At 43.8% G+C, this 27496-nt stretch overlaps 1 protein-coding gene across 1 annotated transcript; it reads right to left on the reverse strand.

Moving 5' to 3' along the window:
* Positions 1-461: 461 nt before the first annotated feature.
* ADGRG5 (adhesion G protein-coupled receptor G5) lies at positions 462-25207 on the reverse strand. The gene is made up of 12 exons (XM_081335925.1): positions 24523-25207; positions 23204-23300; positions 20496-20643; positions 19384-19512; positions 18271-18387; positions 17310-17352; positions 14294-14406; positions 12168-12289; positions 10456-10718; positions 7465-7564; positions 3739-4016; positions 462-3208 (listed from the first exon to the last, which is right to left on the reverse strand). Exons 1-12 carry the CDS (start codon positions 24581-24583, stop codon positions 3108-3110), a joined length of 1572 nt encoding a protein of 523 aa, XP_081192051.1. The 5' UTR covers positions 24584-25207; the 3' UTR covers positions 462-3107.
* Between the last annotated feature and the right edge of the window lie 2289 nt (positions 25208-27496).

Genomic DNA, 27496 nt, shown 5'->3' on the forward strand with positions numbered 1-27496 from the left:
GAGGGGGAGGAGGAGGAGGAGGAGGAGGAGGAGGAGGAGGAGGAGGAGGAGGAGGAGGAGGAGGAGAAGGACTGTGGGTCCTTGGTAGTCTCTGAGCTTGAATGTTTCCTTGCAGACATCTCATTGTCCAACTAGGTAACATCATCAGTGCTAGAAGCGAGGAGGAGGAGGAGGAGGAGGAGGACTGTGGGTCCTTGGTAGTCTCTGAGCTTGGATGTTTTCTTGTAGACATTTCATTGCCCAACTAGGTTACATTATCAGTGCTAGCAGGGAGTGGAGTTGGCTGTCTATTTATAAGAAGTGTCTGTTAGTAGTTTTCTTGGTTCTTGGTCTTGATTAGGCTGCTCTTGAATCTGTAAGAAAGGCATTAACAGAAGGCGAAGTATAAAAATATTTGCATACAATAGGCAGTTTAGTGTTTCTAGTGTGGAAGTATAGAGACGTGAAAACGGGGATTTGAGAAAATATATTTATTTGTCTGAAAGATACAAATCTTTTCCAAGAAGTGATACAGTCACTTAAACACCATTTGAAGTTACAAGGGAACTTCCCCCCCCCAAAGCTAAATGGTTTCCAAGTTCCGAAGTCTCCCCCGCACACACACACACACACACACACACACACACACACACACACACTTCACTGTCCCATGCTTGCATATGGGGCAGTCAGCTGTTTTTGCCACGCCCCAGGGTCACGGGACTGCAATTCATGATAATTTTGCCAGAAAGAGGCATTTACTTCCTATGTCTGGCAAACCCCGCTGCGTAGGGAACAACGGGTTTCCTTAATAACTGCCAGGTTCATTTAAACAACTGCTATGGAAAAAGTTGTAAAATTGGGTCCAGTCACAGGGTGATCCACTTTATTGCCAGGGTCAATTGTGGTTGCAACTCAAGGATTACTTCTACGTTCTGGGGTTCTATGAATTTAGCTACCAGTGTCAACAAAATGGATATTGCCAAAGACGTTTTCAGATCGTAATACCATATAATGACTTTCACTTTTAAAAGGAAGATCAGTTCCTTCAGATGGAGATTGAATGAGACATTATTTTTTTTTAAAAAAACAACTAATAATAGAGGAGTGCAAAAAAGACTGAAAGAATTTATTCAGAATAAAAATAAAGATAATAAAACAAACAAAATAAAGTCTATGGGACCTCTCAATCATCCAGGTCATGGTTGTCCCAAAGATGCTTTTTTTTTTCAGGAGGCAACTGGGCTTTCTTGTTTTTCTTTGAAGACGTTTCGCTTCTCATCCAAGAAGCTTCTTCAGTTCTTACTGGATGGTGGGAAATGGAAGGATTTATATTCCTTGCAGACAGCTGGTTGTTTGCCTTCTTTTAGAGAGTACTTGAGGCCACTTGGAGGTTGTCCTCTCTCAAAGGATGCAAATGACCAGCTGTCCGCAAGGTGTATAAATCCTTCCGTTCCCCACCATCCAGTCAGAGCTGAAGAAGCTTCTTCGAGGAGAAGCAAAACGTTTTCAAAGAAAAACAAGAAAATCCAGTTGCCTTCTGAAAAAAGCACCTTTGGGACAAACAGAATAAAGGTACAAATATTAGGCTAATGTAGGATGTGGGTAAAGCTTTTTTGAGAGAATCTTTTATTCAACCTAATACCAAACCTAAAAAGCAGAAGCAAAAGAAAACAAGAAGTGACTCTAGATGAGATAAAGAAGAGGAAAGAAAAATATTTTGCAAGAAGCCAGCCATTTATAGCAACCGTTTTCTGAGTTAACCACAAGAGAAATGGAAACAAAAATGACTTATGCAAACAAAGCAAAATAAAATTTGAATTTGTGGAAAGAGTTGGCATGTAAATTACAAAAATAAAAAAAAAGCAACCGAGTATTTCTCATCTGCTTTCTGGTTTACCAGATGACAGCTGAGCAAACACCAACTGGGTCTCCAAGGCTGTGGCTGGGAACGAGGACAGGAGCCCTGGGCCTGATTCTGCCTGACTGTTGTTGGTGAAAATAAAATAATAAAATAATAAAATAAAATAAAATAAAATAAAATAAAATAAAATAAAATAAAATAAAATAAAATAAAATAATAAAATAATAAAATAATAAATAAAATAATAAAATATAATAAAATATAATAAAATAAAATAAAATAAAACAATAAAATAAAATAAAATAAACAAAATAATAAAATATAATAAAATATAATAAAATAAAATAAAATAAAACAATAAAATAAAATAAAATAAACAAAATTAAAAAATAAATAAATATAATAAAATAATTAAATAAAATAATTAAAATAAATAAAATAATAAAATAAAATAAAATAAATAAAATAAAATAATTAAAATAAATAAAATAATAAAATAAAATAAAATATAATAAAATAATAAAATAAAATAAAATAAATAAAATAAAATAATAAAATAAAATAAAATAAAATAAAATAAAATAAAATAAAATAAAATAAAATAAAATAAAATAAAATAATAAAATAAAATAAAATAAAATACCTTCAGTATTAGTCATGCCTGATGTCCCAACACTCTTCCTTCAATATCTGTTATAGGCAGTCCTCAACTTATGACCATTACTGAGCCGAAAATTTCCATGCTAAGCAAAACAGCTGTTAAGTGAGTTTTGCTCCATTTTACAACCTTTCTTGCCATAGTTGTTAAGTGAACTGGTTCAGTTGTTAAATGAGAACGTGGCTGTTAAGTGAATCTGGCTTCTCCACTGACTTTGCTTGTCAGAAGGTTGCAAAAGGGGACACTGTGACCATCATAAATATGAATCAGTCGCCAAGCACCCGAATGTAAATCACGTCACCCTGGGGATGCTGCAAAGGTTGTAAAGTGTGAAAAACGGTCGTAAATCTTTTTTTTCCAGTGCCGTTGTAACTTTGAACGGTCGCTAAACAAATGTTTGTCAGTCAAGGACTACCTGGATTGGGATCTGTCCTTGCACGTGACTTCCCTGTTCTTTCGACTGTCACGAAGACAAAATATTCCTTCCTTCCAGGCCCAACTTAGGGGAAACAATAATGTCCCCAATGCATGGTAGGGGGCTGCAGTGCCCAGATGTCTTTCCTGAGTCTGGCTACAATCCCCAAGACCTTCTTTGGTCCAGGGGCTTCACAAACCCGGGGACATTGCCGATGATTGAGAGAATCCACCTGAACGTTTTGATGCCGAACGACACCGTAAAAAGCAGTACCAGAGACAGATGATGGCTCCTGCAAGGAAAGGAAAAAGGAATCAGAACATTTGCATACTGGAATATACTGGGCTGGGGAATGTAGGATCTCAGCAATCTGCATCAAAGGTGCTTTTTCAGGAGGCAACTGGACTTCCTTATTTTTCCTTTGAAGGGGTTTCACTTCTCCTCCAAGAAGCTTCCTCAGCTCTGACTGGATGGTGGGGAATGGAAGGATTTATACTCCTTGCAGACGGCTGCTCATTTGCCTCCTTTCAGAGAGTCGTTGAGGCCACTTGGAGGTTCCTCTGTGTCCTCAGGGTCACCTGAGTGGTGCAAATGGGTGTGGAGTCTTCTTGGATGCAGGATGTTTTCTGCCCTGGGTCCCTTCACCGTTGAAGACGGGCGCAAGGCTGCTGGGGATGGGTCTGGGTTGTCTGCCTCTCAAACTGAAGCGCAGATGGTTCCTGGAGTCTGCAGTGTTTTCTGGAACATGGAATAGTCCATTCCTCACCATCTAGTCAGAGCTGAAGAAGCTTCTTGGATCAGCAGTCTGCAGTTCTTGCAAACCTTGCAGAGAGTTGAAGATCGTGAAGAGGAAGATCTGTGGAACTGAGAAGACACCAAAGGTCACGAAGGCCAACGCCCAGGTTGTCCCCAGGAGGAAGGTCATCCCGAGAACGGTTCCCACGTCTTTGCAGGTGTGTTCCTTAGGCTGATGAAGAGGGCAAGCTCTGAGCTGTCTCAGCTTGTGCACCACCATTGCCAAGACAACCATGTTGAAGAACACGGTGCCACCAGCATACGCAAAGGTGATACGGTGCAAGATGGGAGAGGTGATCCAGCATCTGGAGGAGAAGAAAACCCAGTGATCAGATGCTCCTTTATGAGAGACAAAGAAGATGATCAGGGGACTGGAGGCTAAAACATACAGGGAACGGTTGCTGGAATTGGGTGTGTCTAGTTTAATGACGAGAAGGATGAGGGGGGACATGATAGCAGTCTTCCAACATCTCAGGGGCTGCCCCAAAGAAGAGGGAGCCAAGCTATTCTCCAAAGCGCCCAAAGGCAGGACAAGAAGCAACGGATGGAAACTAACCAAGGAGGGAAGCAACCTAGAACTAAGGAGAAACTTCCTGACAGTGAGAACAATTAACCAGTGGAACAACCTGCCTCCAGAGGCAGTGAATGCTCCAACACTGGAAGTTTTTAAGAAGAGACTGAACAGCCATTTGCCCGAAATGGTATAGGGTTTCTTGTCTCAGCAGGGGGTTGGACTAGATGACCTCCAAGGTCCCTTCCAACATCATCATCATAATCATCATCATCATTATTATAAAACTTTTATTCATAAAACATGAAACTCAGTCAACTGAACACTCAAATTGACTGGCACTAATGGTTGACACGGGCTGCTGCCAGCATCCTAGGTATCAACCAGGTATATTATTATTATTATTATTATTATTATTATTATTATTATTATTATTATTATTATTATTATCATTATTATTATCATTATCATTGTCCAGCATCAATCCTTTCCACAGGATGAGAGCAGTCGTGGTCACACGTTTTTAATTTGCTTTTTGCATTAACCCAGAGTTCGTACACCAAAGAGGCCAAGTTTGAACCATGCATTAAATCACACATGTATAAAACAAAACAAAAATCCAACAAAGAGTAACGCCAGCCAAGTTTACCATGTGTGAATGCAGCTCCTACATTTTTAGTTGAGTTGGCTAAGCACATTGTGTGAATGCAATCTAATTTTAAACTTCTGATAAAGCTATAAAAATCAGCAACAATTATTCTTTTGTGTAATCTGTTCATTGCAGGATAATAGCAGGAAGATGTGAAGACCTCCCGACCTTCGCTCCTTCCGACGTGATCTAAAAACCTATTTGTTTGAACAAGCCGGCCTGGTCTGATGGGTTTGGGTTTTAATTATTGTTTTTAAGTAATTTATTTATTGTATTTGGGCACTATGGTTTAATCTGTTTTTAATTTTTGTATTTTGGTATTTATTGCCCTGTTAACCGCCCTGAGTCCTTCGGGAGAAGGGCGGTATACAAATTAAATTAAATAAATAAATTAAATAAATAAGATAAAGAGAGTTCTGGTTTTGATGTAGCATGCAGCTTCCACAATGCACAACCAGGTATTTAGTTATGACAAGTGTAAGATTACCGAACTACAACCCCCCCCCCCATTGTTCTGCACTACTTCCTGTGTTCATGGGGAGCTTGTAGAAATTGTAGGTTCTGTTTTTAAATTTAAATTGTTGTTGTTGTTGTTAGTTGCAAAGTCGTGTCAGACCCATCGCGACCCCATGGACAACGTTCCTCCAGGCCTTCCTGTCCTCTACCATCTTCTGGGGTCCCTTTAAGCTCACACCTACTGCTTCAGTGACTCCATCCAGCCACCTCCTTCTCTGTCGTCCCCTTCTTCTCTTGCCCTCAACCTTTCCCAGCATTAGGCTCTTCTCCAGTGAGTCCTTCCTTCTCATTAGGTGGCCAAAGTATTTGAGTTTCAGCTTCAGGATCTGGCCTTCTAAAGAGCAGTCAGGGTTGATCTCCTCTAGGACTGACCGGTTTGATCGCCTTGCAGTCCAAGGGACTCGCAGGAGTCTTCTCCAGCACCATAGTTCAAAGGCCTCAATTCTTTGGCGCTCAGCCTTTCTTATGGTCCAACTTTCACTGCTATATATTGCAATTGTTATTAATCGTAGCTTACAAAACAGACAGATAACCAAGTTCTAAAACACACTTGTCATTGTTGTTATTAGTTGCGAAGTCGTGTGCGACCCATCGTGACCCCACGGACAACGTTCCTCCAGGCCTTCCTGTCCTCTATCATCTTCTGGAGTCCATTTAGGCTCACGCCTACTGCTTCAGTGACTCTATCCAGCCACCTCCTTCTCTGTCGTCCCCTTCTTCTCTTCTCTTTAAATTGTCTTCTCCCCAAAAGAGAAGTGGAGGATCAGGCACTGTAATGGGCAGGCTGAATAATTTTGAGGAACAGGAAGAAGAGCTCAACCGAGAGAATGGTGACATAAAAGAAATGGGAGTCCGGGCCAGAAGTGTTATGTGAAAAAGCTTGTCAGGCAAAATACAGGCAGTCCTCGGCTTATGACCACAACTGAACCCAAAATTTCTGTTGTTAAGTTAGGGATAGGCAACCTTGGCTCTTTCATGACTCGTGGACTTCAACTCCCAGAATTCCTTAGCCAGCCACGCTGAGGGGAAAGGGAGAGGTTTCCAAGCTGAGCCATGCTGGCTCAGGAATTCTGGGAGTTGAAGTCCATGAGTCATGAAGGGCCCATAGTTCCCCCATGCTGGCTCAGGAATTCTGGGAGTTGAGGTCCACGAGTCATAAAAGAGCCAAGGTTGCCTACCCCCGAGTTAGACATTTGCTAAGTGAGGTTTGCCCCGTTTTATGACCTTTCTTGCCACAGTTGTTAAGGGAATCACTGCAGTTGATAAGTTAGTCACCCGGTTGTTAAGTGAATCTGCTTTCCCCACTGACTTTGCTGGTCAGAGGGTCGCAAAAGGGGATCACGAGACCCCAGGACACTGCAAATGTCATATGTACATGCCAGTTGCCAAGTGTCTGAATTTTGATCATGTGACCATGGGGATGCTACAACAGTTGTTAAGTGTGAAAATCAGTCCTAAGTCACTTTTTCTAGTGTTGTTACGACTTGGAACGACCACTAAATGAATGTTTGTAAGTCGAGGACTACCTATATTCTGAGAATTCAAAATTTGGCAAAGTCTTCCTGCCAAGATGGTAGGAAATGAGGCCACAAGAAGTTAACAGAACAGGATAACAGAGTGGGAAGGAACTGTACAGGTAGTCCTCAACTTACAACAATTTGTTTAGTGACCGTTCAAAGTTACATCGGCACTGAAAAAAGTGACTTATGATCGTTTTTCACCACTTATGACCATTGCAGCCTCCCCTGGGTCACGTGAACAGAATTCAGACGCTTGGCAACTGGCTCATATTTACGACGGTTGCTGTATCCTGGGGACACGTGATCCCCTTTTGCAACCTTCCGACAAGCCAAGTCAATGGGGGAAGCCAGATTCACTTAACAACCAGGTTACTAACTGAACAGCTGCAGTGATTCGCTGAAATAACTGTGGCAAGAAAAAATGGGGCAAAACTCACTTAACAAATGTTTCACTTAACAACAGAAATTTTAGGCTCAATTGTGGTCCTAAGCCAAGGGCTGCCTGTGTACACCAGTTAAAACTGCACTGCTGAGGCAGCTGCTTCCCCATTACTCACATTGAAACGTTCTTGTATGAAGAGCCAGTTGTGAGGATATGCTCACCATAAACCGTCTGCCTGCTAAGGAAGCTGATCAGGATTATGACTCCAGGCAAACCTGCAGAAGGAGAGAAGGAAAATTGCGATAGACTCCGAAATAAAAGGCAATGTTTCTCCAAAGCAATTACATTTAGAAACAGGGGGCCCCAATCCCCGGTCCATGCCAGCAGCCGGTCCGCACAAACAAGGAAAACCCCATCCAGGAGATGTAGGCAGCATGCAAAACCACACACCCTCCGATCCACGGAAAAATCTCTCCATGGAACCAGTCCCTGGTGCCCAAAAGGTTGGGGCCCCCCCTCTGATTTAGAAGATTCAACCGCCACCCTGAATGAAGGTGGCTCCATCTTTGGCTCCAGTCTTTGATCCACAAGGACAAATGGTGAGTGTCCAAATCAGGGGTCGGCAACCTTGGCTCTTTTATGACTCGTGGACTTCAACTCCCAGAATTCCTGAGCCAGCCATGCTGAGGGGAAAGGGAGAGGTTTCCATGCTGAGCCATGCTGGCTCAGGAATTCTGGGAGTTGAAGTCCACGAGTCATAAAAGAGCCAAGGTTGCCTACCCCTGGTCCAGATGAAAGGCAAGTTGTTCCCAGGTGTCCTGTGTCTATCTTTCACCTGGCCTGAAACTTCCCCTCTCTCTCTAATCAGAAGGAAATCTGCTTGCACCTTTTCCAGTTAAGAGACTTGATTCAAAGGCAGCAACTTTCATGAGCTACATTTCCCTGTCAGATGTAACGGAGCGACTACATTGGTGTAGAATTTAATTTTGGGTGAGATGGGGAAGACTGACGAGCAAAGGCATGCTGCCAAGGGGATTCTGGGAGCTGAAATCCACAAATCTTAAACTTGACAGAATTGGGAAACAATTACGACCACAACTGAGCCTGAAATTTATGTTGTTAAGTGAGACATTTGTTAAGTGAGTTTTGCCCCATTTTACGACCTTTCTGGCCACAGTTCTTAAGTGAATCCAGCAGTGGTTAAGTTAGTAAGACGGTTCTTAAGTGAATCTGGCTTCCCCATTGACTTTGCTGTTCAGAAAGTCACAAAAGGGGATCACCTGACCCTGGGACACTATGACCGTCGTAAATATGAGTCAATTGCCAAGCATCTGAATTTTGATCACGTGACCGTGGGGATACTACAATGGTCGTTAAGTGTGAAAGTGTGAAAAATGGTCATAAGTCACATTTTTCAGTGCCGTTGTAACTTTGAACGGTCACTCAATGAACTGTTGTAAGTCAAGGACTACCTGTACTTTAGAGCTTTCAGACTAATGGACTTCAACTCCCAGAACTGGCTGGGGAATTCTGGGATTTGAAGTCCACCAGTCTTAAAGTTACTAAGTTTGAAGATCCCTGCTTTGGAGAATGAGAAGCTGCTTCAGTTGCCATCTTTTAGACTCACCTAATGGCAGAAAGTGAAGAGGAACTAAAGAGCCTCATGTTGCTGGTAAAGAAGGAGAGTGCAAAAGTTGGCTTGAAACTCAACATTAAGAAAACCAAGATCATGGCATCCGGCCCTCTCAATTCCTGGCAAATAGATGGGGAAGAAATGCAAGTAGTGACAGATTTTATCTTCCTGGGCTCCAAGACCACCGCAGATGGGGACTGCAGCCAAGAAATTAAAAGACGCTTGCTCCTGGGGAGGAAAGCCATGGCAAACCTAGACAGCACACTAAAAAGCAGAGACATCACCCTGTCAACAAAAGTGCGTGTAGTCAAGGCTATGGTCTTCCCAGTTGCAATGTATGGCAGTGAAAGTTGGACCATAAAAAAGGCTGAGCGCCAAAGAATTGAGGCCTTTGAACTATGGTGCTGGAGAAGACTCCTGCGAGTCCCTTGGACTGCAAGGCGATCCAACCGGTCATGTTGTGACTCAGGGCCAGCCTGTGGTTTCGGCAGCCGGCTCAGATGTGTCGGATGACTCAGATGAGGGGGAGGAGGACCGTGTGGGAGACGAACCGGTTGATGATGGCGTGGAGGCTTGGCAGAGTTCCCAGCCGGGGCCCTCTTCTCAGCTGCGTGAGCCCGATAGTGCGGAAGATGATGACCCACAGCTGGCCCTGTTCAAGGACGCCCGACACAGGAGGCAGTCGAGCAGGAACAAACAAAGAAAGAATGTGGGACTCCTCGGGAGGAGGCACAGGGAGACCACGCCCTGAGCTCTCTATAAAAGGAGTGTTTGGGGAGGGGCTGGTTGCTGAAAGCAACTTTTCCGCTTGAGAAGACAAGCTCTTGTGTTTTTGTTAACTGCGTAATTAAATCTTGGCAGATGCCTTTTAGCCTTGGAAGCTCTCCAGTCTCTTCTTCCTAAATAGGGGTTTGCCTTTACAAGGCCAGAAGAGGGCTGGTTCAGAACAGGTCAGGCCTAGAGGAGATCAACCCTGACTGCTCTTTAGAAGGCCAGATCCTGAAGTTGAAACTCAAACACTTTGGCCACCTCATGAGAAGGAAGGACTCACTGGAGAAGAGCCTAATGCTGGGAAAGGTGGAGGGCAAGAGAAGAAGGGGATGACAGAGAATGAGGTGGCTGGAGGGAGTCACTGAAGCAGGGGATGTGAGCCTAAATGGACTCCAGAAGATGGTAGAGGACAGGAAGGCCTGGAGGAACGTTGTCCATGGGGTCATGATGGGTCGGACACGATTTCGCAACTAACATCAAGACGACTCAGGTAAAAACTGGAGGAGTGTGTGCTATGGACACTACCTTGGTGCCTCAGGAATAGGAAAGATAGAAGCCGAAGTATTTTCCTTGTTAATGCCTTCTTTCTACTACTCAGATACTACTTCTTTTCTCCCACTGGAGAAGTTCAGTGCAAGTAATTTTTCAGCGAGATGCACAAGCTACGTTTCTTGTTTTGGAAAGCAATCAAGAGACCAGGGAATTCAGAAGGAGACTTCACTACGATGTGTTTTCCGATACAGTCAGAATATGAATCCTTACCCCACCCTGCAGCGCACAGCTTGAGCAGGTAGCGGTTTATGTAGGTGTTGTAGACTTTGATCACCAGCATGTAGAGGTGGAAGCCCTCAATGGCCATCCAGGTCAAACTTCCCAGCAAGGAGTAGTGGAGGAAGGCAGCCAGGACCCTGCACCCCCACGAGCGCTTATCCAAAGTCTCGCTGATCAAGAATAACATGTTGAGAAAGAAAAGGGCCCCCAGAAGATTGATGTGGATCTTGGTTGTGGAATCGTGATAGAGCTTCCTACAAGGAGAAAGGGGAAGGAGATCAACTGGAGAGTTGGAGGCGGTAAGATCCAGAAAGGAGAGAAAGAAGCATTTTCTTGCCAGCGTTTCATTACCTTAACTAGGTAACATCATAGTGCTATTAAGGAATGCTGTTTGCTGTCGGTTTATATGTTCTGGTGTCTTGCCTGTCTGGGTGACGGGGGGGGGGGTCTTAGGGATTCTTCGGTTGGGCTGTTTACTAATGGCTCTGTGGCAGTTTCTTGATTGGGGTGTTGCTTACTTGATTGTTGGCCTGAAGGTGACTTTGGAGTTCATCTATGCTGATCTGAGTGCTGACTACTGGTGGAGAGGGGCTAGGGTCTTGTTCTTTTTTGGGCTGTTTGATCGTCTCTTTTGCATAGTCTGTAGATGTTGTAGAATAGAATAGAATAGAATAGAATAGAATAGAATAGAATAGAATAGAATAGAATAGAATAGAATAGAATAGAATAGAATAGAATAGAATAGAATAGAATAGAATAGAATAGAATAGAATAGAATAGAATAGAATAGAATAGAATAGAATAGAAGAGAATAGAAGAGAAGAGAAGAGAAGAGAAAATAGAAGAGAAGAGAAGAGAAGAGAAGAGAAGAGAAGAGAAGAGAAGAGAAGAGAAGAGAAGAGAAGAGAAGAGAAGAGAAGAGAAGAGAAGAGGGAATGGAACGGAACAGAACGGAATGGAATGGAAAATAGAATAGAATAGAATAGAATAGAATAGAATAGAATAGAATAGAATAGAATAGAATAGAATAGAATAGAATAGAATAGAATAGAATAGAATAGAATAGAATAGAATAGAATAGAATAGAATAGAATAGAATAGAATAGAATAGAATGGATTGGAACAGAACGGAACGGAACGGAATAGAGTAGAGTAGAGTAGAGTAGAACAGAACAGAACAGAACAGAATAGAGCTGGAAGGGACCTTAGAGGTCTTCTAGTGCAGCCCCCAGCTCAAGCAAGAGGTTCTATAACACTGCAGTTGTTAAGCGAATCAATGCAGTTGTAAAGTGAATCACATAGTCGTTAACTGAATCTGTCTTCTCTCACTGACTTTGCTCCTGGGAAGCCAGCTGGGAAGGTCACAAGTGACATTTGTGTGACCCTGGGGTGCTGCAACTGTCATGTACTCTTTATTTTTTTCATTTCATCTTACTTTAATTTTACATATTTCTGTTTTGTTTGATCATTTTTATTTTATTTTGCTTTATGTAGTTTGCTTTATTGTACTTTATCTGTTACATATTTTCATTTGCTTTACTTTTCTAAATTAAATTACTTTAAATTATTTAAACAATGATATGCCATCTCAGTAAGATGACCCCGCGCAGCAACCGAGAAATTAAGGGCAGAAATGGACCTCTCCTTGTTCTTGTGCCCTGGGATAGCCTCTTTCTCTGACCCTGAAAGAGTTCTGGGGTTACCTGGTGAAGAGGTATAAGAAGATGGTGATCAAACAAGCCAACGCTGAGACTCCACAGCCGATGTCACTCAGATACTCTAAAGGGGCCAGTAACTCTTCATCCGGAGACTCTGAAGACAGTTGCTGAATAAGGGGAGAAAGAAGAAATGGCACAGCCAATTACAAGGAAATGGATGCGTATTTCTTGCGCAGGTAATTAACTCCTACCAACTGGATGTCCTGCACGGCAACCTCCATGATCCCCCATCAGCACACACCACACTATCCGAGATGGATGGAACGTGACCTGGACTTACACATCTTTTAGATAGTATCCATTTGAGGAGCATGGCCAACAGAGAAGGATTCACTACCTTTAACAATGTGTTAGAACATAGAACATAGAATAATAAGAGTTGGAAGGGACCTTGGAGGTCTTATAATCCAGGGCTTTTCAACCTTTTCACCCACTGTACCACTTTTAGGATATGGCAACATCCGAGTACCACCAGTCGCCTAGCAAAGGGTCAAAAACTTGATGACAAAAAAAGGAATAAAGTGATGAAGTACAGGTAGTCCTCGACTTACAACAGTTCGCTTAGTGACTGTTTGAAGTTACAATGGCACTGAAAAAAGTGCCCCCCAAGCCACAGCCGAGCAAGACACCTGCCTGCCTGCCTGGTGGCGCTCTTCCTCCTGTCTGAGGTTTTCACTGTTGTGAGCATTTCTGTTGAGGATCGGCAGCGGGGGTGGGGTGGGGGGTGTTCGTTTTTTATTCCCTCCCCTCCTGTCTGCTGGGTGGTTGCAGCAGGTTTTGGTCACTTCACATGAGCCTGGGACACTGTGACCGTCATAAATGTGAATCAGTTGCCAAGCATCTGAATGTCAATCACAAGATCCTGGAGATGCTGCAACATTCCAGCTGATCGGCGCTTCTTCTAGGCTCAGCAGAAGCGCCGGAATCAGCGCCAAGCTCCAGCTGGAGCCTGGCACTGATCCTGGCGCTTCCGCTGAGCCCTGACAGCCCTGCAGCTCCAGCCGTCTCTCGCTCAGGCTTGTGCGGTGCTGCCACCGGTTCAGCTCATTCCCCTCCCCCGCTACCACTTTTCTAGGATGGTTGCGTACCACAAGTGCCAGGTGCTAATGTACCACAGGTGGTACCCGTACCACTGGTTGAAAAGCCCTGTTCTAGTCCAGCCCCCCCCTGCTCGAGCAACTCATCTGCATGAGTTCTAGGATTGTCGAAGAGTCCACAAAGTTCTCTCTGGGATGGCAAAGAGCACCCTAACCGTTGGTGCCCCTTCTAGGCAATGGGTGTTTCATGAGTGGCTATGCCTGGTATGCACTCATCACATGCTTCCCAAATTCTAGAGTTGCTCTATCCTCCAAAATTACCCCTTCCTACCTTAGACCGTTACTCTCCAGCAAGTGAAATGACTTGAGTGTGCAAACAGCAGGCAGAAATAACTTCTCTGTTGCCTTCCCTTGGGATTCAGTTTTATGCTAAGTAAGTAAAGTTAAACGGGGCATACTTTGTGCAGTGTTTTAGGTGAGACTAGAAGATAGCTGCCAAAAGACTCTATGGCCGTGGTGGCAAACCTATGGCACGTGTGCCAAAGGTGGCATGCTGAGCCCTCTCTGTGGGTACGTGCGCCGTCCCCCCCAGTCCCAGGCCTTCAGCTGGGTTTTATAAAACCTTTTCACTTTAGGCCTCCACTGCCGTGTGCAAAAAAAAGGGTTCAATCAATCAATCAATTTCAACTTCTCACAGGGAAAATAAAAGAATTGGAATTGATTGATTGAACTTTTTAGTCCCACCCAGTCTGCCATTACCACCACAGCCACGCCCACCCAATGGGCCACACCTACCCAATGGGCCACATCCACCCAATGGGCCATGCCCAGTGCCCACCCAGCACCCAAGGATACATAAGTGGGTTTTGAATTGCAGTTTGGGCACTCGGTCTCTAAAAGGTTCGCCATCACTGCCCTACGGAATGAGATTGAGGTTCTCTGGTCAGGAGAACTTCATTTCCACACAGGAGCCTTCAACAGAGCAAAAGGTTGCATCCCAAGCATCCCAACTTTCCAGAACACCTTCTCAAGAAGGAGTCGGTGCACCAGAGACCTAAAGAGCAACAGGCTTACCAGAAGAACAGCAAAATAGGTGAGATGGTCGCATTTGCAGAGAATGACATCCTCCTCCTGGCTGGTGTTGGTTTCACAGCCCTTTGGACTCCATTCCCCCAGGTTGTCTTCTCCTGCGGAAAAACAACCACCCTGCTCAGAAAAACAGTTCTAGCTGGCTCTTTTTGGTTTTGGTGTGTTTTTTTAAAGAACGCGCAATATAGGCTCAACTAACATGGTGAATTGGGTATTTGTGGTTCAACTTGCATCGAGATTCATAATTTTAGCATATAGCAGGGGTGTCAAACTCAATTTCATTGAGGGCCGCATCAGCATTGCGGTTGCCCTCAAGGGGCCGGGTGGGTATGGCCAGGGTGGGCGTGGCCTTACTGGGTGGGCGTGGCTAGAGTGCGTATGGCCTACTGGGTGGGCGTGGCTAGAGTGCGTATGGCCTACTGGGTGGGCGTGGCCAGCTCTACATGGTTCGCATCAAGGGTGCCTATGGGGGCCTGGGCAGGAGTGGGACAGATCTGGGGGTCTCTGGCAGAAGGAGGGTCTCTGGGCCAGGGCCAAGGCAGTGGGGGCCGTTCCCTCACTCTTTCCAGGATGGCTTTGCATGAAACCACTTCGCGGGCCAGATCTGGCCCCCAGGCCTTGTGTTTGACATGTCTGGCATATAGCATTATTTTAGCACATACTTTTAGCAATGAACCAGGTCCTCAGATCAAGGTGGTCTTGATAAAGCCAGCCATTCTGTTTTCTTAGTCCAAGGGATGTAATCTGTCGGGTCCTGGTGATTTATATTCATCAAGGTCGGATAGGTGTTCTCTTACCATTTTCTTGCTTATTTTAATGTTTGTTTCTAGTTTGTCTTTTGCCGTTTTTTTGTGTGTTTTTTGGTATGTTGTGCTATAATTTCTTTTTGTGTGAAGGTTGATGGAAAGAATGAATTAAGCAGCTCTGCTTTCTCCCTATTGCTTGTTACTTCCTTGCCATCTTGATCCAGGTTGATCCAGGAAGAAAATATTTTATGGGCAGGCTGCGTTCATCTTCACTATCCATAGCAGTGTTTCCCAAACCTGGGAAAGTTTTCCAAAATAAAGGGACCTGAGTCTAGTTGATCCACTGGCTTGTTCATTAATAAGTCACAGGAAGGAGATTTTGATTTCCTTTTATATAGCAATACACAACAGTACTCAGGAGGTTAATAAAAAATACTTTTTATGACCCTGTAATCCCTTAATTTGGGGTAGAGTTGTGCTGACTGGATGGAGCTGAGAGTTTGCTAGCTGGATGCCCTTCCTGACACCACACAGAGTTTGCAGCAGATATATTTTTTTTCTTTGCTGTTTCTTGTAATTTTAGGAGAGAAACATCTCCTAAAATTGGGATTGTACTCTCAACCTTCTGAGTAGGACACAAGCATCTTTACGATACCACTCTGTCAGGAGTCCAGTAAATTCCTCAATTATTTATCATCATCATCAATTATACTCAAAAAGTGTTTGTAGGTGCATGTACATGAGTATACACACACACACATACACAAACAAACCAAGTTTCATTGACCAAAAGTTTTAAAGCACAAATTCCATCTGCAGGTTTACTGTCTAAAAGATGCAATGCAAAATGTCTTGAAAATCAGCAGTATTAACAATAAAATTAGAAGGATCACCAAACAGGAGATAGAGCTATGTATCTACCTGAAAAAGAGCTCTGTGTGTTTTCTCCTGCCTTTCTCAGACATACGCCACAGATATTAATCTGACATGATAGGGTATGACCCATTTTAGTAGCCTAAAATCAGGAGGAATCTGCACACACTTTATTTAATAATGTAAGTATGTCATAAACAGGCATAAATGTTTGCAAGTTACAGGCGTTACGAAAGCTTATTCCATGCATCTGGCTAACTAAGCTACGCCTTACAAAAATGCATGCCTTTTAATAAAATATGTTAGTTGCAAAAGGTGTAATCAAACTCTTTCACCTCAGGTCATCCTAATAAAGGCATCACCAAACTATGGATTGGGGGTACAGAATTACAGAATAAGAGAGTTGGAAGATCTTGGAGATCTTCTAGTCCAACCCCCTGCCCCCTGCTCAAGAAGGAGGCCCTAGGCTTCCAGGTTGTCCGACTGACCATTATGCCAAATCAGGATAGAAATAGGGACAGGGGAGATGGTATGGTGTCACTGTGATAGAAAAAAAGAAGGTAGGAAAGATAGATCAGGACTTTTCAACCTTTTCACCCATTGTACCACTTTTAGGATAGGGCAACATCCGAGTACCACCAGTCGCCTAGCAAGGGGTCAAAAATTGATGACAAAAACAAAAAAAGGAAAAAAAGTGATGAAGTACAGGTAGTCCTCGACTTACAACAGTTTGCTTAGTGACTGTTCGAAGTTACAATGGCACTGAAAAAAGTGCCCCCCAAGCCACAGCCGAGCAAGACGCCTGCCTGCCCGCCCGGCGGCGCTCTTCCTCCTGTCCGAGGTTTTCATTGTTGTGAACATTTCTGTTTAGGATTGGCAGTGGGGGTGGGGTGGGGGGGTGTTCGTTTTTTATTCCTGCTGGGTGGTTGCAGCAGGTTTTGGTCACTTCACATGAGCCTGGGACACTGTGACCGTCATAAACATGAATCAGTTGCCACGCATCTGAATATCAATCACAAGACCCTGGAGATGCTGCAACATTCCAGCTGATCGGCGCTTCTTCTGGACTCAGAAGTGACAGGATCAGCATTGAGCTCCAGCTGGAGCCTGGCGCTGATCTTGGCACTTACGCTGAGCCCTGACAGCCCTGCAGCTCCAGCCATCTCTCGCTCAGGCTTGTGCGGTGCTGCCACTGATTCAGCTCATTCCCCTCCCCCACTACCACTTCTCTGGGATGGTTACATACCAGCTGCCAGGTGCCAATGTACCACAGGTGGTACCCGTACCACTGGTTGAAAAGCCCTGAGATAGACAAAAATAATTGCACTGTGGATTCCTACATGCTCTCTGAGCTTAGCTGTTGGCTTGCATTTTGACATTACCTGTTCCTTCCACCCAAAATACACAGGTCATGCTGAAATTAACCTAGAATGGTTGAGAGAGAAAACAAGAGAAACGTTGATGCTATGGCAATTTTGCAGGACTCATTCAAATGGACAATGACCTGTAGCTACTGTACATTCTTCCCCATCATCATTCAAGGTCTAGCCTGGGATATTTCAACTATGCTTGTGACACCTGTTTCCTGTGGGTTTTTACTGAAACAGATATTTTTTTAAAAGGTATTCCATTCTCGGCACTTTTTACACAACTCCTCAAAAGGGACTGTGAAGTTTTTGCAGAATATTGTTGATCTAGCACTGCAGTTAATGAAAACTGACTTTTGGGAGCAGCCTTCTGAAATATCTGGAATATTTTGACTATTTCCAAACTTCAGAGCTCAGGAGACTGTGGTGACCTAAGTCCTTTCTGAGGGGAAAAAAAAAGAACGTAAATCAGGGGTGTTCAACTTTGGCAGCTTTAAGACTTGTGGACCAACTCCCAGAATTCCCCAGCCAGCAGGATTCTGGGAGTGGAAGTCCATAAGTCTTAAAATTGTCAAGGTAGGAGACCCCTGATCTAGGGTCTGAACCTAGGGGGAAAAAGACCCCGGGAAAAACGACATTAACACTTTTCTGCTTCTGGTGGGAATTTTCTGGTGGAGTTATATGACTTTGGCACTCTTATTTCTTTCTGCTATCCGCCACAGCTGGCTCAGGAATTCTGGGAGTTGAAGTCCACGAGTCATAAAAGAGCCGAGGTTGCCGACCCCTGCCCTAGAGCAATGTTTGCAACACCACGGAATAACTTCTTCCAAGAAGATTACCCTAGTCCAGGGGTAGGCAACCTTGGCTCTTTTATGACTTGTGGACTTCAACTCTGTTTTGGGGACAGTTGGCTTTCATTCCGCCAGAGTGCTAAGAACCTATTAAGGATGATGCCCGTGGCAGTGTCACTACTCACCAATGGATGCTTATGCCAAAACCTGATTTCCACAGGTTCAACGAGGTTGGCCACACTCATGTTCCCAAGGCTGGCCCCTAAGATCACACCATTCAGCAAGGAGCTGTTTTGTCTATCCTGAAATACAAGGAAAAGAAACGTGCTAGGCTACATTAGAATGGAATGGGGGTAATTCAGGGTTCCGTGTATTCGAGGTTCTGAGCTTTGACTTAGCGCGTTGAATGAACCAGGCCATCCGCTTAAGCCATGGTTTGTTTGGGCCGAGCATGCTATGTACACAGGACAATTGGATTTGGTTAACATATGTATATGGTTTTAGAGTACTGTATAATAAGCTCAGCCTGAAAGTTTATGGCTGAGTGAGGGCCTGAAATCTCTTATCCTAGTCTGATACTCAAATTAAGAGTAGAGAACCTGTTTTGGTCACAGGGCCAGATGAATTCTAAACAAGATGCTGCTGACCACACTTCCCAGCAGGCAGGATCACATCTATACTGTCCTTCTCCTTCTCCTGTCTTTTATGTATGGTTACGAGTTACAACAGCAAAATATTGAACAGCTGTCAGGATTCCGTACGAGATGACCAGGCTGAACCTGAGGGAGGGGTCAAACACGTCATCAGTCAGGAGTCCCTGAGTGCCCACAAGAGATCTAAATCCAGATCTGAGTTCCTTTCGATCCTTAACTCCCGCTAATTTCCCTTGACAGTTAGTAGTTCAGATTCTTGTACAGAGCTTAAGCTTGTAATAAATCCTTATACACATTTGAACTGCCTGGATCTCCTGATTTCCCCAGTGCTTGACAGGTTCTATACCCATTTCGTATACTCAAGAAAATCAAGACAGGGCAACCTTGAGCTTCTTTCTTACCTGCTCCTCCCTTCCAAAGCTGAGCGTGTATCAATCAGATCTTTACTATGGTCATAAACCAACAGAATTGTAAATACTCAAGAGTATCCTCAACTTCTGCTCTAAGGCCAAAATGGGGTTAGGAAGCTGCCACTTGGGTATCTTTTGTCTCCAAACGCCGGGGAACTTCAAATCACTGACGAATGGACATCCTATGGCAAATTTCTACCTCTGTCACCTCCTAAAAGTTGTAGCAAGGGCCTACCTGAAAGAGGCAAGAAGCTTTCAGGTAAATGCAGATAAGCCTCATCTCCTTTGCAGGGGTCCTTTGGGCCTTGTCCATGAGTGTTTTTGGAAAATGCATGGAATGCCGAATTGTGCTTGAAACATCGTTCTGTGCGGCATGAAAGACATTTATGCAAATTAGTATCAACAACGCCGCTTTCAGTATATTAGACTTTCCCCTTTACATGCCCAATTCTCAAGATTTAAAACCCTGTGTTGGAACTCCCATCATTTAGTAAGTGATTTACTATTTAATATTACTACTACTCTTCTCATCTTTCCTATTACCTATCTCCTTATTTACTTACGACTTTGTTGCTTGTGTCTTAAGATTTATATTGTTTTATTTAGTTTCCTAGTACGATTTATGTTGTTTATTTAGTATCCTACGACTATCCCTTAGTGTTGTACCTTGTGATTTATGATGAATGTATTTTTACGATGACTATGACCATGATTTATCACTTATAGCTTTATATACACTGAGAGCTTCTGCACCGAAGACAAATTCCTTGTGTGTCCAATCACACACTTGGCCAATAAAGAATCCTATCCTATCCTATCCTATCCTGTTATCATGTCTGGATAAGACTGAAATGAGGTTGGCTGGCTGTGGATCAGCCTAGGAAGGTAGCCAATATCTTAGGATGCAATGGGAGACCTTGTCTTTAATAATAATTAATCACATGCTCATGTTAATCACATTAATGATAATATTCTGTATATGGATGCAGCAGCATGCTATTTGAACACAGCAGTAGTGGGTTTTCAGTGCAGGATTTAGGATTTTCTGTGAATCCAGGCTGTGTGTGTGTGTGTGTGTGTGTGTGTGTGAACCAAGAACAGAGTGATTCAGAGGAGAAGTTAATGGGCTAGCACTGAATATCCTTCCTCCTCCCCTCTTCTCTATTCAGATGGATCAAATAACTTTCTCAATCTTGACAACTTTTAAGCTGGGTGGACTTCAATCCCTAGAATTCCCTAGGAAATATGCTGCCTGGGGAATTCTGGGAGTTGAAATCCACAGATCTTCCAAGTTGTCCAACTTGAGAAACACAGAATTAAAGAGTGTGGAAAAGGAAAAATACTTACTAGTAAATCACTGCTGTTGATAGTTAACCCTTTGAATTCAGCGGAGTTTAACCTGTATATTAATGTTTGAATATCAGAGTGAGCAGTAATGTGACGTTCATTCTGGAAATGGACTTTCATCAAGGTCTCCTCCAATTTCTTTGTCACGCTATAAGAGCAAGAAAGAAAGAAACCACAGGCCTTATGACAGGAATATATTCTGGTGTAATTCAGTGGTCAATTTTCAGATTAAATAATTTGTAGAGTTGGTAGAGCAACATAGACCTCGGCGATCCAACTGGTAATCATAAGCATAAGCATCTCTTTTATTTCATTCCTCTACCGCAGTGTTTCTCAAACTTGGCAAGGAAGATGGATGAATTTCAACTCCCAGAATTCCTGCTGGCTGGGAGTTGAAATCCAAACTTCTTAAAGTCACTAAGGTTGAAAGGCACCAGACTAGATAGTTGTTTTCTCTGTATGGGATAAATTTCTTCTATGGTTTCCATTAACAAATGTTTTCTATAACATTTCAATTCCATCACATATATCCCCAAAAGTCCTCCTTTTCCTCTGATAAAGTAGTCAGAAATTACACATGCATACATTCAGATTTATTCATGCATTCAGACTTTAAAAGAAACTAGAAATCTTGATATATTTGGAAAGCATGGTAGGAAATGCTGCCTTGAGCTTAAGGTGAAATTAAATATAGGGATAGACATAAAATGCTGTTACAAGAACACAAGCGAGCAGTCAGATGAAGAGACCCAGACTCATTTTGTCGCCTCACACTGCAATAAACAAGGACAGCCATTCAATTTTGCAACTACTAAGATTGTTGGCCGAGCAGGCACAAAACAGCCAGGGAACTGACTGAAGCCTGGGAAACAGGCCCCTCCTCAGTCAACAGGAGTGCTAATTTACTCCCAGCCTATCATGTACTTAGAAGGTGAGGGCTGGGCAGCACAAGCAAAGGACAGCTAACGACTACAAAGCCAGCCATCAACATACCCCAATCAATGTCTAAAAAGCCACTTACAATAGGGACTATAAATACCACATAAAGAACAGCACACAACCCCTGCTAGAGAGAGGTTCCTTGAAGGTGGGCTCCAGGACAAGTCTGCAAGCTCAGAAGGCAAAACCTCTCGCCCCGGTGACCGACCCAGATTGGATCCTGCAATAAAATGCTGCCTTCCTTCTACAATATCAGACTGCAAGTCACCAGAGTTTGTGTCAGCTCCACCTGGATATTGCCAGCAATTCAGTACCTATTATTTCAATCAATCAGAATAGAGCTGAAAGGGACCTTGGAGGTCTTCTATCCAACCCCCTGCTCAAACAGGAGACCCTTTACCCGTGGTGGCAAACCTATGGCACGCGTGCCACAGGTGGCACGCAGAGCCCTCTCTGTGGCCACGCGCACCGTCGCCCCAGTCCTAGGCCTTCAGCTGGGTTTTCACTTTAGGCCTCTGCCGCCGTGTGCAAAAAAAAATAAAGGTTCAATCAATCCATCAATTTCAACTTCTCGCGGGGAAAAAAAAGATCTCGCAAAGTTGGAATTGATTGATTGGACTTTTTAGTCCCACCCAGTCTGCCGTTACCACTGCAGCCACGCCACCCAATGGGCCACACCACCCGGCACCTGATGATACATAAGTGGGTTTGGGGTTGCAGTTTGGGCACTCGGTCTCTAAAAGGTTCGCCATCACTGCCCTATACAATTTCCGACTACTTGCAAAGCAGTGCTACAACCCTTTTTTCCAGCAACAAAGATCTGCAACTATGCAGAGGAGCATGTGCGCCTCGGCTCTAAAATAAACGAAAGCAAGAAAGATCATTTCAAACGTCTTCATCAGCAAGGCATTCAGCTACCAGTTACTCAGTGGTGAAATTAAAGACTTGAATATATTCACTGCAAATCATCCTGATCACAACTTTGACCAGAATTCTGGTCGTAAATTCATACAGTTGTAAGTCAAGTCATTACATAACTGAGCCCAATTTTATGACCATTTTTACAGTGGTCGTAAAGCAAGGCATCGTGGTGGTTAAGCAAATCCAGCTTCTGAAATTGATTTTTTTCCCCCGAAAACCAGCAGGGAAGATAATAAATGGTAGTCATGTGACCCACAGGACGCTGCAACCAGTTGTAAATGACAGCCAGTTGTGAAGCGCCCGAATTGCAATTACATGATTGCCCCGGTGGTGCAATGGTCATAATTGTGAGGACAGGTCGTAAATCACTTTTTCTGAGACGCTGTAACTTTGAAGTCTTGTTAAACAGTTGTAAGTCAAGGACTACTTGTACTCTGAGATATAAAATAGTACAGAGGATCATGATTTCAAGGGCCAGTGTTTTCCCTGCTCTGGGAACTGTGGAAATAAAAGTCCTCTTTTTCGGCATCCCATGTTCCCCAACCAAAATTGTACACACTGTGGATTTTTCAGATGGCTTCCTTGAAGCTACTGTATATAGACTAGTCCAGGGGTAGGCAACCTTGGCTCTTTTATGACTCGTGGACTTCAACTCCCAGAATTCCTGAGCCAGCCATGCTGAGCGGAAAGGGAGAGGTTTCCAAGCTGAGCCATGCTGGCTCAGGAATTCTGGGAGTTGAAGTCCACAAGTCGTAAAAGAGCCAAGGTTGCCTACCTCTGGACTAGTCAAAAGGTAAACTTTCTCCTCCCACTTTTATAACATAAAAATGCAAATAATAAGAACCTACTTCCTTCTCCCGTCAGGAGGGCACCCCGAGTGTACATAATCTGCATAGATCTCCATATCTGCTTCCATTCTTTCTGTCTGCTGAATGCCATGTGGGTCTTTGATGGTTGGTTCCATGTTGGGTCCCAGGGCCAGCATAGAATGTGGGAAAGAAGAAGTGACAGACAGGAGAAAGAAAGAGTCCCCATTAGTATCACAACATCAGCATGAAGAACAGAAATGGGCAGGAACAGAAATGGTGGTTGTGACCTTCAAGTGAGATTAAAGGCCTTCAGAGCTGAGTTCACCCTCTGTGTGAAGCTTCTTCTAGTAGAGGACGTCTACCAGATATGTTGGGCCTGCAATTTGCAGAAAGGCTTGCTTGGTTGGAGATCACAGGTAGTCCTTCACTTATGATCACAACTGGGATGCAAACTTCCATCGCTAAGGGATACAGTTCTCTATGGAACTTCTCAGTCATCCAGTCGTCCTGGCTGTCCCAAAGATGCTTTTTTTCAGGAGGCAACCGGACTTTCTTGTTTTTTTCTTTGAAGACTTTTCACTTCTCATCCAAGAAGCTTCTTCAGCTCTGACTGGACGGTGGGGAAATGGAAGGATTTCTACTCCTTGCAGACCGCTGGTCATTTGCCTTCTTTTAGAGAAGACACAGGTAAACCTCCTCAACGACTCGCTAAAAGTCTAGTCTGATTTATGGATTATTTTGGGAGCTGAACAAGAAACCCTGATAAATAAATTCAATAAATCCAATATGCCCAAAGTTTACCAAATATTGAGACTTCTAAACATTTGAGAGCGGAGTACTGAATTAGGAAATTCTGGGAGTTGAAGTCCCACAACTTAAAAGTTGCTAAAGTTTAGAAATACTGGTCTAACTCATAATCCTGGGATTTTCTGACATCCAAGTCCTAAATACAGCTGACCCTGCATGATGTCTCTGATATTAGGCCAGACTAATGGGACATTACCACCTGCTACCACAAAAAAAAGTGATATAGACATTCAGAAGTATCCTAGAAGATTTAAAAAAATAAAAGGATTAGCAGAACAAAACAATTTTTGTAATTCTGTAAAGAACTGGCATAACAAAACAAAAACACACGAAAACTTGGGTAAATTGCATATAAAAGTGTCTAAAAACAAAAAAAATCACCGTTGCAGTGAGGTGGTCTGCGTATAAGTTCAATAAATAAATAAATAAAACCACGAATTAATTAGCTAGCATGGAAGCATCCTCAACAACCCACTGCAGTTCTCAGGCACGACCCTTGCAAAGAAATCAGAATCTTGTCTCTTTCTCCTTAGCCCACCAAAGGTCTTTACCTGATGTTGCATTCACAAAAACCGAGCAGGCAAGAAAACAAAGGCATATTCGGGAATCCATAGCTACATCACGCAGCACGCTCAAAACAGCTGTGAAAAACAACCAAGATAAAGTTAGGTTTGGGGCATGTTTCTGGCTCTGAAAGTTGATAGAGCATGGATTGATTGATTAACAGAATAACAGAATTAAAAGGTATTTAGTAAGATTATGTGTCGTGTTTTATTTCCTTCATGCACATCATGCATCCTCTGAAGCACGGTCCTTCGCCCTCTACTAAGGTGATTTATACCTTGACAATAACAGAGATGGAAGGGACCTTGGAGGTCTTCTAGTCCAACCTCCAGACCCTATACAATTTGAGACAAGTGGCTGTCCAGTCTCTTCTTAAAAGCCTCCAGTGATGGAGCACCCACAGCTTCTGGAGGCAAGCAGTTCCACTGGTTAATTGTCCTCACTGTCAGGAAGTTTCTCCTTAACTCCAGGTTGCTTCTCTCCCCGATCAGTTTCTATCCATTGCTTCTTGTCCTGCCTTCAGGTCCTTTGGAAAATGAGTTAACCCCCTCTTCTTTGTGGCAGCCTCTCAAATACTAGAATTCATCTGCACAGTTCCTCTAATTTGGCTGCAAACTTGAGCTTTGCTATCTGTCAAGCTGGAGGTTTTCAAGAAAAGATTGGACAACCATTTTTCTGGCATGATGTAAGGTCTCCTGCCTTGGGTAGGGGGTTGGACTAGATCAGACATGTCAGACACAAGGCCCGGGGGCCAGATCCGGCCCGCGAAGTGGTTTCATGTGGCCCGTGAAGCCATCCTGGAAACAGTGAGGGAATGGCCCCCACTGCCTTGGCCCTGGCCCAGAGACCCTCCTTCTGCCAGAGACCCCCAGATCTGTCCCACTCCTGCCCGGGCCCCCATAGGCACCTTTGATGCCAATGATGTAGAGCTGGCCATGCCCACCCAGCAGGCCATACGCACTCCAACCACACCCACCCAGTAGGCCGCGCCCACCCTGGCCATACCCACCCAGCCCCCCAAGGGCAACCACAATGCTGATGTGGCCCTCAATGAAATTGAGTTTGACACCCCTGGACTAGATGACCTCCAAGATCCCTTCCAGCACTATGATTCCATGATTTTTAACAAGAGTTTATTCTTGATACCCCAGTGGCAAACAGCCACCCAGAGTCACTTTGGAAAGGGAGAATAGGTTGACCACCCTCTTCTTTGTGGCAGCCCCCCATATATTGGAAGACTGCTATCATGTTGACACTAGTCCTTCTCTTGGTTAGACTAGACATGCCCAATTTCTGCAACCAACTGATCTGAATTTATTATAGCTGCCCAACTCCAATAGACTCTGGGTGGTGGTCAAAACATGTTTACTTAACACATTGTCCCTGTGATTCAATATATAAATTCAGTGGAAGAATTAGTAGGGAATGTACATCCATAAGAGAGGTCAAGAAATTCAAGATGGCATCTGTAACTATGCCATCAAAACTTCACCCTTTTTTACTTACATTCTAGACTTCCAAAATGGAACCCAAGAAATAAGCCATCGTTTGCCATGAGTACACCCCCAAATCCATAAAAACAAATGTAACTTAAAACTGCTCTGACAGCCTAGACCGCTCTCCACAGCGTCCCACACAGGGCCACAAAACCACATTTTAGCTCAGGATTGCCCAACCTTGGCGACTTTTAGGACCTGTGGACCAGTTCTGGGATTTGAAGCCCATAGGTCTTAAAGCTGGCAAGGTTGGACAATCCTGTTTTAACTCCCTTGTGGGAGGCAAAATAATACACTCATGCATTAACCCCAGGCGTGTCCTGGGACCCTAGCCAGGTTTTAAGAATTTCTTAGTTCCCCAGAGAAGTAGGTGCCATGTGCATCTCTGCTGGGAGGCTGTTCTCCAGGGTGGGCAGGAAAGTCCCCTTTGCTTGGTTCCACAGGATGCCCGCCTGGAAAGGAGCTGCAGTCCACCCACTCTGCCAGGATGTGGCAGATGCGCAAAACTAAACATCTTTCTAATTGCAGAAGGATGCTGACGTCAAATGATCTGAACACCTTCACTTGTTCAAAGAGATCTTGAGAGGTGAACTGCCTATACTCCACTTCAGCTCAGCGTGGCAAACCACAAGTGCTGTGTTCACATTAACGGGTTGGCCCTGCTGCTGGGGATGTAAATTCAGTTGGTGAATCAGTCGGGAAAGAACGTTTAGCCCAAATGCAACTACAGGGTAGGTCAAAAAGTCAAGATGGCGCCAGCAACTGAGACCCCCGTACTTTTTGGACATGCATTTAGACACCGAAGGCTAAAAAAAAACCCCACCATACAGTTAATCCTCAACTTATGATCACAATTGGGACCAGAACTTCCGTTGCTAAACAAGGCAGGTGTTAAACTGAGTTGTGCCCAATTTTACGACCTATTTTGCCATAGTTGTTAAGAGAAGCAATGCAATCGTGCAGTTGTTATGTGAATCGGGCTTCCCCCATTGACTTTGCTTGTAGGAAACCAGCTGGGAAGGTTACCAAGCACCCATATTTTGATCATGTGACTGTGGAGAATGCTACAATGGTCATAAGTGTGAGGACTGATTGCAAGTCACTTTTTTTTTCCAGTAAGCCGTTTTAACTTTGAAGGATTGCTAAAGGAATGGTTTTAAGTTGAGCACCACCTACATTCTGCTTGTTGATTCATTATTTGTAATAATAAAAAGAATTACATTTAAAAGAATGAGAAATAATGCTTCCTGAAGCTCTGATTCTATAAGACTTCTGCGGCCTCACAAGTAGCTTTGCTTCTTGGATGCCTTGTTCTGTCTCTTTATCAGTTTGAGGAGGACTCTTGAGACCATCTATGACAGCGCCATGCAGACATGCTAGACTACAATATCCAGCATCCAGGCCCCTACTGGAAGACAACAATAAGTAAGTTGGAAGGGACCTTGGAGGTCATCTAGTCCAACCC

This window comes from Vipera berus (genome assembly GCF_964194415.1).
Source record: "Vipera berus genome assembly, chromosome: 10".
NCBI classification, from domain to species: Eukaryota; Metazoa; Chordata; class Lepidosauria; order Squamata; family Viperidae; genus Vipera; species Vipera berus.